The sequence below is a fragment of the Kogia breviceps genome, chromosome 19 (assembly GCF_026419965.1).
Source record: "Kogia breviceps isolate mKogBre1 chromosome 19, mKogBre1 haplotype 1, whole genome shotgun sequence".
Lineage (NCBI taxonomy): Eukaryota > Metazoa > Chordata > Mammalia > Artiodactyla > Physeteridae > Kogia > Kogia breviceps.
Genome location: NC_081328.1, coordinates 14,665,716 through 14,677,475, shown reverse-complemented (window position 1 = coordinate 14,677,475; position 11,760 = coordinate 14,665,716). Strand labels below are relative to the sequence as shown.

General features: G+C 46.2%; 1 protein-coding gene across 1 annotated transcript; it reads left to right on the top strand.

Moving 5' to 3' along the window:
• Positions 1–5,308: 5,308 nt before the first annotated feature.
• CRYBA1 (crystallin beta A1) lies at positions 5,309–11,429 on the top strand. The gene is made up of 6 exons (XM_059046327.2): positions 5,309–5,339; positions 6,735–6,799; positions 7,439–7,557; positions 8,818–8,959; positions 10,869–11,011; positions 11,282–11,429. Exons 1-6 carry the CDS (start codon positions 5,309–5,311, stop codon positions 11,427–11,429), a joined length of 648 nt encoding a protein of 215 aa, XP_058902310.1.
• Positions 11,430–11,760: the final 331 nt, after the last annotated feature.

The following is an 11,760-nucleotide window of genomic DNA, read 5'->3' as shown; positions in this document are numbered from 1 at the left end:
ACCTTGGGCAAGTAACATAAGCTCTCTGAGTCTGATTCTTCTACTGTAAAATGGGGTTAACGAAGCATATCTTTCAGGGTTACTTGGGAGGATTAAATAAGATAACATTTGGGAAAAACACTTAAAAACATATAGATTCTCTCCCATTCTCCACTCTATCAAAGGATGTTGTAGGGTGGCTGGTGGGACGGGGTGTGCCAGGGAAGTGATCGTGAGGATGGTGACTTTTTTACACTGGCTTCTCCAAAGGCCAGCAGAGAAGCAGATTGGCAGAGGGGTATCCCCTCTGGATCCAGACAAAGGTGGAAGGAGACCGGTGTCGGCAGATCAAAAGCAGGACATCCCGTTCGATTTGCATTTCAGATAAACAACAAATAATTTTTTAGGAAACAAATGCTTAGGACCTATTTATACTTCAAAATATTAATTGGTTATCTGGAATTCCAATTTACCTGGGTGTCCTATATTTTTATCTGCTAAATCTGGCCACCCTAAATGAGACACAGAGTGGAACTACTTGGCTGTAGTTGAGAGAATGGGCTGAGTGCCACCCAATAGGATAAGTCCCATCTTCGTTCCTATTTTTCTAATAGTTTCTTGGGGTTCCAGTTGAGAGGAAATGACAACCTGCAGTATTGAGAAATTCAGTAAGACTGAATGGAGTTGAGATGCCCTCCAGCTAGTTACACACAGAAGAAGCAGGCTAAGAGGCTGGGCCCTTAGGACAACAGCACTTCCCAGCAGGCAAGCCGGCATCCGTTTACGCCTGGAAGCAAAGGGATAGATGAACACAGGAGGAGCTCAGAAAGAACCAGAGGCTTGAGATGCCTCCCAAGTTCTCTCCTAGTGCTTGCGCCTTCTCAGGCCCAGCCAGGCCCTGGCTCTCCCACTTGGTTAAAGGTGTAGCAAGGACTAGGGCACAAAAGGTCCCCCCGAAGCAGCCCCTCATGGGGGAGGTAGGTGCTGGCTGAACGCTGACTGGGCCCTTTGCTTTGTACTCATCCTGCTTATTCCCAAACAACAGAAGTGCTGCTCAGCCGCCTGGTCAGCCCCATTATGCTCTTGCCAAAAAGTGCTGAGTCCAGGGGCTGCCCTGGCCCCATGACCTCACCCCTTTCACCCTGGGCCTCATCCTGTGAGGCTCCCTGGGCCCAGAGACAAGGCCAGGGTGTCCAAGCCATCCGTCAAATTCTTCTGAGCATCTACCATGATTGCCATGTAGCCTCAGAGCTGGGGAACCCAAGGTTCAAATCGACCACATTACATTTGGGGATTGTCTCGTTCTCCTCAACGTCTGTCATCATCTTCACATCGAAAAGCCCATCCCACTGGGTAGGCAGTTGCCCCACCTGTTCATGTGCTGAGTGTGTGGACTGAGAACAGCCTTCACAATCTCTGTCCCCCATAGATCAATGCCCTGCAGAAGATCAGACTGACAGGATGCGCTGTTGAAATGGAATAGAGAAAACTATTGGGGAGAAAAACCACAACGGAATGAATGTGGTCTTTTTGAAATTCAAAGACAATATTTTTTTATCTGATAAGTGTTTCTAAAACTTTGTGGCTTGTTCCCACTCATCTCTGTGAGAATCTGGCACAAGATAGTATCTGACTTGGAACAAGCTATAATATAGTTACCATTTATTGATGGTACTGGGTCCCAAAGGCTACCCTCAACACCTCCGTTTCCCTTCATCTGACAGCCGTGGGTCAGGTAGGTATTATCATTCGACTTTACGCCAGAGAGGCAGCGTTGCCAGGAGGAAAGACTCCGTGCTTTCGAATCAGAGAGACGTGCATTCAAGTTCCTTTTGGGTTCCCTGGCCCAGAACTTGGCCCCTCAGATCTTCAGTTAAGTCATTGGTAAAATGGGTATCATAATGATCTACTTCATGGGGTTGTTTTGAGAATAAAGAAGATAGTGTCTGGTTCACAGTAAATGCTCTGTACACTGTAGTTATTGTTATTAAGGATGAAGAGGCGAGACCCAAACCCAGCTTGGGAGAAGGGAATACAAGCTGGTCACTCTCTTGGTTCCCACTCCTGGAGTGGCTCTGCCCTGACTTTCCTGGAAAGAGACAACAGAGGGAGTTGGAGCTCTGAGGCCATAACCATCATGGGGCAGGTGAAGCAGTAGTTCCAAACAATGTCGGGGGGGGAATTGTGTAGAACTTGATTAAAAACCATATTGAGGGGACTTCCCTGGTGGTCCAGTGGCTAACACACCACACTCCCAATTCAAGGGGCCTGGGTTCAATCCCTGGTCGGGGAACTAGATCCCACATGCATGCCACAACTATGATCCCAGGGCTTCCCTGGTGGTGCAGTGGTTAAGAATCCGCCTGCCAGTGCAGGGGACGTGGGTTCGAGCCCTGGTCCGGGAAGATCTCACATGCCACAGAGCAACTAAGCCCATGCGCCACAACTACTGAGCCTGCGCTCTAGAGCCCGTGAGCCGCAACTACTGAGCCCACGTGCCACAACGACTGAAATCCAGGCGCCTAGAGCCCCTGCTCCGCAACAAGAGAAGCCACTGCAATGAGAAGCCTGTGCACATCAACAAAGAGTAGCCCTCGCTCGCCACAACTAGAGGAAGCCCGCGTGCAGCAACGCAGACCCAATGCAGCCAAAAATAAATGAATAAAAATAAATAAATTTACTTTAAAAAAAGATCCTGAGTGCTGCAACTAAAGGAGCCCACACGCGGCAATGATCCCATGTGCTGCACCTAAGACCCAGTGCAGCCAAATAAATAAATAAATATTTTTAAAAAAACATATTGAGGTGCTATTTGAAAAGCATGTAGCACTGGAGATTTGGTACTCCTTCTCTGGCTTCCTCGGACTTAAGGTAATTGAGGAAAGAGGACAGAGGACAGACTGGGGATGCTTATGACCCCAGGAAAATTGGATGGATATTTGTAAATTGTTTGCACAGTGACCTTGATCTTTCTCCTTACAGTGGTTTTGTTCATGGGTTTGGACTTTTCAAACGTAAAAGCCCCACTTTTCTGCAAAAATTAAAAATTGGCTCAATCAGCCTGCACGGTTCTAACACTTCAGTAGTGTGTAAACCTCCCAAATTGAGATGCTGAGCAGGTATGAAGCACAAACACAACACAAGCAGGTCTGTTGTGGCTAGGGCGGCGAGGACTACCTCAGTTTCACCTCTGCCCCCAGAGTCACAAAACCCCATCATTGGATGTTGTTCATTCATTCAAAACATATTTACTGAGCTAAGAGTTTTGCCCAGAGCCAAAGATATAACAATGAACAAAACTGAGCCCTGGCCATCATAGAGGGTGGCGTCTAGCAGAAGAAGCAGATAATTAAGCAATCAGTTTCTTTATCTTCAAAAAATAACTTTGTTTTGATCGAAATACGTCCACATTGTTCAAAACTCAAAAAGTACAGAAAAACATACTATGAAAAGTTTTGTCCTATACCCAAACCCCAAGTGCCCAGTTTCCCTCCTTGGAGCCCAATATTTCTAGTTTCTAAAACAATTTCTAAGTGTGATCCATGCAAATCATCGATAAGTACAGGGTGCCATGAGAGCACTTGGTGGCGGTACCTAAGCCAGTCCAGGGGTTAAGGAATGAATGAATGAACAAATGAACAAATAAGTGTTTTCCCAAGACCCCAGTTCTGAGGAGAAAGAAAAGGAAAGTTGAGGAAGAATCACCAGCATGGACAGCTGGTGCCTTAAGCCCTTGCACAGCCACCAGCTGGCCACGATCCCTAAGGCGACTCTGTTCTCACCAGCCATCGATCCAGATGCCATCAGTTAATCAAGCAGCAGAAACGTCCTAGGGTGGCACATCATGCTTATCATCAGACCAGTAGATTTGGAATGTTCTGCCTGACCTGCAAATACTTGTGTGTATACCAGAACTAGCCCCTGGAGTTTCGGTTCTGAGAAAAGGGGGCTCACACAAACCCGAGTCACAGGCCAGAGAGATTGGGAGAACTTCACTAGGAAAAGTTTCTTCCTCTCTCCAAGCTGCTATGAGATTTTCTACAGGATCTGTCACCAGAAGGAGAGTAGGATAATATGTAATAATAAACCTACGATGTGTCAGGCAGATAGTATCTCCTTTTTGGGGGTTGAGAGAAGCTGAATAACTTGCCCAGTCACCCACCCAGGGGGAGTTGGGATCTGAACTCACATCCGCCAGGCTCAGAGCCTCCCCATCCATGGCACCCTCCTCCTTCTCACAGGAGCTATGATGCTTGAACAACACATCCTCCCCTTCAGGGCTCCTGGGGAGGCCCCCAATTACCACACACACTATTCTCACCAAGAGCCCTGAAATTCCAGGGAGAAATCATTGTACCCGTTAGGGTACCTTGGGCCTGTGAGACTGCTAAGGGCCTAAAGCTATATATATATATATATATATATATATATATATATATACACATATATATATATATATATTTTTTTTTTTTGCGGTACGCGGGCCTCTCACTGTTGTGGCCTCTCCCGTTGCGGAGCGCAGGCTCCAGACGCGCAGGCCCAGCGGCCATGGTTCACGGGCCCAGCCGCTCCGCGGCACGTGGGATCTTCCCGGACCGGGGCACGAACCCGTGTCCCCTGCGTCGGCAGGCGGATTCTCAACCCCTGCGCCACCAGGGAAGCCCTAAAGCAATTTATTTTTTAAAAAAAAACCTCAAAAGATTTATTGGCTCCAAATTTGAAAAAGAAAGCTGCGAAATTAAAATGAATATTTAATAACATAGCTACAGAGAGAGTCATGTCTACTTGCTGACCATAACTGAATTCAACTCTAACATAGTTATACATGTAAATATGGTATAATGAAGATTTCCAAGCACACACTGAACCATTTAAAAAAAAATAGAGTTCAGAATTGTAATAATCCTTTGCATTTTTAAACAACAACAACCTAAATGTATATCCTGTATGAGAAGGGAGGTGCGTTTTGACGTGTTTGTTACAACATCGGGTCTTTGAAGGTCCTGGGGTGGTGAGAGGAAAGGAATCTGGAGAAGAGAAGGGGACAAGATGCACGCAGAGACCTGTCCTCACCTCCCAGCTGCTCTGAGAGCAAGTCCACAGCAGCCAAGGCCTGCACAGCCAGCCTTGCCCACAGCAGCAGGGCCTCTCTGGATTTCTGTATCCCAGGTTTAAACAAAGCCCTGAGGGATGCCCACCCAGCAGGCTGAGCTACCAAAGCTCTGGGATCAGGGGGAACAAAAGCAGAGGGAAAGCAGAGTGCTGACAGGGCCGGAGGGCATCAGCCGCAGGGCTATAAAGAGCAGGGCCATAGAGGAAGTGGCACCAGATGGAGACCCAGACTGTGCAGCAGGAGCTGGGTGAGTAAGGCCCTGAGGGGTGCTCTGGTCCTTCCTTTCCTTCCCCTGCAGAGACCTGCCCAGAAAGGGGACCCCGTCTTCCTGCCTTGTGGTCAGAGCCTCTGAAGATGGCTGGAGAAGATTGGGGAACTCTGGGGGAGGTAGTCTTCTCTTGCCACCCCAAGAGGAGCCACTTACATGACAATAAGCACTGCCCTAGCAACCATGGCTGGGAGGGGGCATGGGGCCCCAAGAAATGACAGGCTCCTGGGGCACAGGGTGAAGGTAGGGGGCCAAGAGCTAGGAAGTGCTTGTTCAGAGGTTCAGAACGGAAAGTTACGTCACAGAGTTTATAGGCATCAGTCCCTGGACAAATACGAGCCAGAGGGAAAAGCCATGAATGGCTGTTCTGAGTTAAGAAAACTGATGTACACCTGCCTGCCTTCTTTCTTCCCTCCCTCCTTGCCCTCTCCCCGCTGTCCTTCCCTCCTTAACTCTTCCTATCATCTTTTTCTATCTACCTCACCTCCATGAGACTCCTCATCTGTGAAATGGGGATAATGATAGTGCTGCCCTCATAGGCTCATTGTGAAGATGACATGCATTAGTGCGTGTAAAGCGTATAGGACAGGGCCTGGCATAGGGTGGGCCATTGTTAAGTTTTAGCTATTATTATCATCCTCTTTTCTTCCTCACTTTCCTTCGATAAGTCTTTCAATGCCGCCCGTGCCCCTCCTCAAACGCTCACCACCCCAACATGGGCTCAGCATGGTGCTACATCAGTCACTCTGGAGACCCAGGTCCTGCCATGGAGATGTTCACCCAGGACATATTCAATGGGAACACAGATCAGTACTGTGATGAGTGCTGGAAATGAGGAAAGAAAGCAAGTCACCATAGGCTGGGGAAAGCAGCAAAGTCTCAGGAGGCAAGACCAAGGCTGGGTAGGTCTAGAAGGCAGAGAAGTAGGGAGGGAATGGTGCATGGCTGTGCACAGCTGGTCAGTTTGGGGACTGTTGAGAAGCCAGGAAACAGTGAGACCACACACTGGTAATATGAAGGGTCTGGACTAGATGGCTGCCAAGGGGTTTATATTGGGGTATGTAAGACTGAGGCGATGCTGCCACCAGCAGCGGGTGCCTGGAGGCAGGCAAGAGGACGGGAGCCACGTTTATCAAGCGGTCATGGCATCTGTTCAGTGCTCTACCTGCATTATTGCTTCTAATCATTACAATAACTCCGCGCATAGAAGTTTTACCGATGGAAAACAACTGAGGCTCAGCTAGTGAGAGGCAGAGCCAGCGTCCCAACCAAAGTCTGTTTACTTTACTGGACTTCAGGCCTCTTTTACTTCCGCCTGTGCTCCTCTTCCCTCACCCCAGAGGCCATGTCATTGGTGTATGTTCTGTCTTCCAGAATCCCTTCCAACCACCAAGATGGCTCAAACTAACCCCATGCCGGGGTCTGTGGGGCCATGGAAGGTAAGCCCATCCCCATCACATGGAAAATTGAGGACTTCATCAGGGCAGGGGGTATAATACCACCTCAGAGCAGGCCCCAGAGCTGTGCTTTTCCATGGGACAGTGACTGACCAATAAAACACCAGTTTGTAGGGGAAGGGTTCACCCCAAATCCAGATGCTGTCTCTCTCAGGGTGCCCCATTTGGACAGAAGAAGGATGACCCCGGAAGCCCTTGATGGGTGGGAAATGATGCCTAGTTTTCTAGGTCAATTTTCCTCCACACTGCTAAAATCATCTTAAAATAGAGCAGCCCGAGTGGATTATGACATGGAAAAACTGAGGGCCCAGAAGTGAGGACAGATTTGCCACCAGATCCCAAATAAATGATTGGACTATGGTCTCCTGACTCCCAACGTGAGGTTGGTTGTAACCGCTGCCTGAAGTGGCTGATCCTCAGCCACTGTTTCCAACACCCTTACCTTCCTCGCTGGGTCCACTCTTGAGTCCTGTTCACAGCTTTGGGAGTTGTCCTCTAGCCTGGGCTGCAGCTAGTGATGGAAAACATAGGGTCAGACACAGGTTAAGATGTTGGCCTGGGCCTCTGTTCTTTCTGATGTACCACACTCTAGCTCTGTTTTCCCATTTTAATCCATTTCAGATAACCATCTATGACCAGGAGAACTTCCAGGGCAAGAGGATGGAGTTCACCAGCTCCTGCCCAAATGTCTCCGAGCGCAGTTTTGACAATGTCCGGTCTCTCAAGGTGGAATGTGGCGCGTGAGTATAGACCTCAGCAGAACAGCAGGCCGTTTATTTCTGGTCCCTTCAGACATGTGACCATAAAGGTGGAGATCAGGGAAGAAAGATGTTCCCCCAAACTCTAATCATTTCTGGGAGAGAAGCCTCCATACTTAAGTAATCTCAAAAAGAATAAAAAGTCACTACATGCGTAACTTAGTAACTCAAAGCTGGAAGGAACATGAGGTTCTTAGTGGCTTGGTATTAGATTTGGGGGGGATTAAAGAAATATATACCATGGGCTGGGGCGGTGACGGTAATCAGTTCTGTGCTTCCGGAGTCCATAGGCTTCTGCCTGGGATTCCCTCAGAATAGCCACAAGCCCCTTGAGTTTTTCTTTCCTACAGAAAAGAGAGGAAATATCAAGCTACAGCTTCACAGCTAACTCCCCTCCTTCATGTCCCAGAGCAGACAGTTCACTAATTTCTCTATGTAAAAAGGAACTCAAGTCCAGAGAGTCATATTGGATCCTAGCTAGTCTTTCAGGAGTTTCTTGGTGGTGGTTAATCTCCTTGGCAAGGAAGACCCTCTCTTGTTTTGTCTTCTTACTCCTGGCAAGTTAGTTGAGGCCTTGATCATCAGCCTGAAAACACAAAGGCAAGGACTCTACTTTGGCCTGGGCAGAACTGGCCGTGCATGTAGATAGGTTTCCACAAGTTGCTCACCCCCAAAACTGAGCTCTTCAACCCTTAAAGTAAAATTCTTTAAGGTGTCATCAGTAACTGAGACCTGGTTGTGAAAAATCAATCTAAGGTGTTTTAATAAATAAGGTATAGGTATATGTAGGCATGCAGAAGAACCCACAAAGTGACAAGGAAACAAGAGACTAGTCATTCATCAGCTGCCTGTTCATCCCTTTGCTTCCTTAGAAAGAAGTCAATAGGTTTGGCTGGAGCCAAAGCAATAGTCAGTCACTAGATCCTGAACCTGGAGCTCCAAGTAGAGAATAAGGTAACTTGAAAAGGAAATATAATTTTAGACTGACTTTGCCAGTACTCATTACTCAGGCCAGTGAAGTACACCTTTTCAGTGGATAATCCCCCAAACAAACGTATTTACAGACCCACATAGTGGAGCTGCCAGCTCATTCTCCACCTCTCATGATAAAAGTATTACTTTGTATGGCTTTAATTGGATGTTTTACCCCACTGTTAACGTCTAAAACCAAAGATGCCTTCTCCATGAGGCCATGTAAGCTATGAACACCATGAACAAACACCATTACTTTGTCTTTGGCAGCTGGATTGGTTATGAGCATACCAGCTTCTGCGGGCAACAGTTTGTCCTGGAGAGAGGAGAGTACCCTCGCTGGGACGCCTGGAGCGGGAGTAATGCCTACCACATTGAGCGCCTCATGTCCTTCCGCCCCATCTGTTCAGCTGTGAGTCCCTGAAATGTTCATTTCTGTGTTTGTGGGGCATGGATAAGAGGGTGCATATGCACTGACACTTATGTTATTTCCCATCAGTTATGCTGAAATGTGGCAGGAAGGATAAAAGTATAAAGAGAAAAGAAAACACTGCTCCCTTAGTTTCTAAGTCTACCATTTGATTTTTTTCTCTCCTAGACGGTATTTTTATTAAGCTAAAAGTAAGGGCTTCTTATAGGTGGCAGGAAGCGGATACTCAGGAGCCCAGATCTTCAAAGTGCAATAGGATAATTAGTGAGAGCACTTACCATGTAATAAAAGTAAATCCTGGGCCAGTTAAATTTCAATCTGTGTACCATTTTACCTAGAAACAGGGAAATGCTGAAGTAACATTTTAGTGCAGTGGGATGACTGAAGAAGTAGGCAAGAGCTCCAGCACCTCTTATCTTTGATTCCTAACTTTCTTGTTTCTAACACTAAGCATTATTCAATTATGCATCAGAATGGGATGCTTTTAGTCTTTTGGAGAATTCAAGCAGAAGCAGGATGACCTTGAGGGGTGTGTTGAAAAATGATCCCTACATTGGGAGTAAGGCTAGGCTAAAACCTTTTCAAATGTTCATCTATATCATGTGATTTTCTCATGATTTTAGCTGTTAATGATCTCATCTTAAAGTCCTACCAAAATTCAAGTAGTGGAAATGGTAAACTAAACAGCTCTAGAACTGAAAGGTATTTCCCTATCTGGATGTGTTTTCATCTCACTTTAACTCCGATTTTTTCCCTCTAATGTATTGATATAATTTACACATAGTAAAATGCACAAATCCTAAGTGTATATTCTTATGAATTTTGAAAAACATGTATACCCACATAACCAACACCCTAATCAGATAGAGAACAATTCCATTGCCCCATAAAATTACCTGGTGTCCCTTTCCAATCAATTGCTCCTTTCCACTTGCTATCACTAAGGCTAGCTTTGCCTGCTTTTGAACTTCATAAAGGTTAGTCTCTGCCTTCTTAATGCTTGTGAAGTCTTCATATCCCCTACTGGACATTTACATTGTTTCCAATGCCATGCACACACACCAACACTTAGGCAAACACATGGACTTACTTTTCCTATCAATTGTGGGATCTTTTCCACATTACAAGTAATCCTTTGGTTGGCTATGTGTTTCAAATATTTTTCCTGCTGTCATAATTTTCTCATTGGTCTTTCATTGTTCTGAAGTATATCAGTTATTTGTACATTTTAAATGTTATGGTATTGGGAATTCCTTGGTGGCGCAGTGGTTAAGAATCCGCCTGCCAATGCAAGGGACATGGGTTCGAGCCCTGGTCCAGGAAGATCCCACATGACGTGGAGCAACTAAGCCCGTGCGCAACAACTACTGAGCCTGCGCTCTGGAGCCCGCGTGCCTAGAGCCTGTGCTCCGCAACGAGAAGCCACTGCAATGAGAAGCCCGCGCACCGCAACGAAGGGTAGCCCCCACTCGCCACAACTAAAGAAAGCCTGCGCACAGCAACGAAGACCCAACGCAGCCAAAAACAAAGACCTTAAAAAAATCTTAAATGTTATGGTATTAAATTGGATTAAACAGGATTACCCAATTTTTAAAATCTCTGTATTACCTGAAATACTTTTACAATTAATGATCATGTAGGAGTTTCTTTTTTTTTTTGCGGTACACGGGCGTCTCACTGTTGTGGCCTCTCCCGTTGTGGAGCACAGGCTCCGGAAGCGCAGGCTCCGCGGCACGAACCCGTGACCCCCGCATCGGCAGGCGGACTCTCAACCACTGCGCCACCAGGGAAGCCCACCAGGAGAGTTTTGAGTTTGATAAATGTGGTAAAGAATTACAATGACAGCCTTAACAGTGGTACTAAACTTAAAAAAAAAATTTCTGCATTACAGAATCATAAGGAGTCTAAGATTACCATCTTTGAGAAAGAAAACTTTATTGGACGCCAATGGGAAATCTGTGATGACTACCCCTCCTTGCAAGCCATGGGTTGGTTCAACAAAGAAGTTGGTTCCATGAAGATACAATGTGGAGCGTAAGTGCATCTCAATTTCCTCCCCCAGACATTCCTGAACGGAAGGATTTATGTTGACTACTCTCGTACCTTTTTTCATAATCAAGATTAATTTTCAGCTGGTTGTAGGTATCTGCTCACAAATGGTGCCTGGCTTATTTAGGATGGCTCTTGTTTGCTAAGCCTAAAAAGCCTTCCATATCATTGTGTTGAGGAAAGAGGCTCAGGTTTGGGAGTCTTGACCAGGTTCCTAACTAGTTTTAATAATCCAATCTGCTTTGGCTTTTCTAGCTGGGTTTGCTACCAGTATCCTGGATACCGTGGCTATCAGTACATCTTGGAATGTGACCATCATGGAGGAGACTATAAACACTGGAGAGAGTGGGGTTCTCATGCCCAGACTTCCCAGATTCAGTCAATTCGCCGTATCCAACAGTAGTGGATTAAAAGCTCCAAGTAACAATTCCCCAAGCATGAGACCTTGCTAAGCAATCTAGAATGAATTTTATGTTCTGCTCAGATACTGCTTCCAAATGTTAGCTGCTGAAATCCACAATAAATGTCATTAAAAAAAACCCAACAACTTTGTAGACTGAATTAACTACCATGCTTTATAGAAATCACATTTACATGTCTGAAAATCTTAAAAGACAATCTTCAATAAAACCCCAAGTTCCCTTTTGTGTCCTTGCAAGTCACTTACCTGGCCAAGGACAATGATTCCCTATTTCAAACAACATGAAAGCATATAACCCAAATGTATCAGTCTA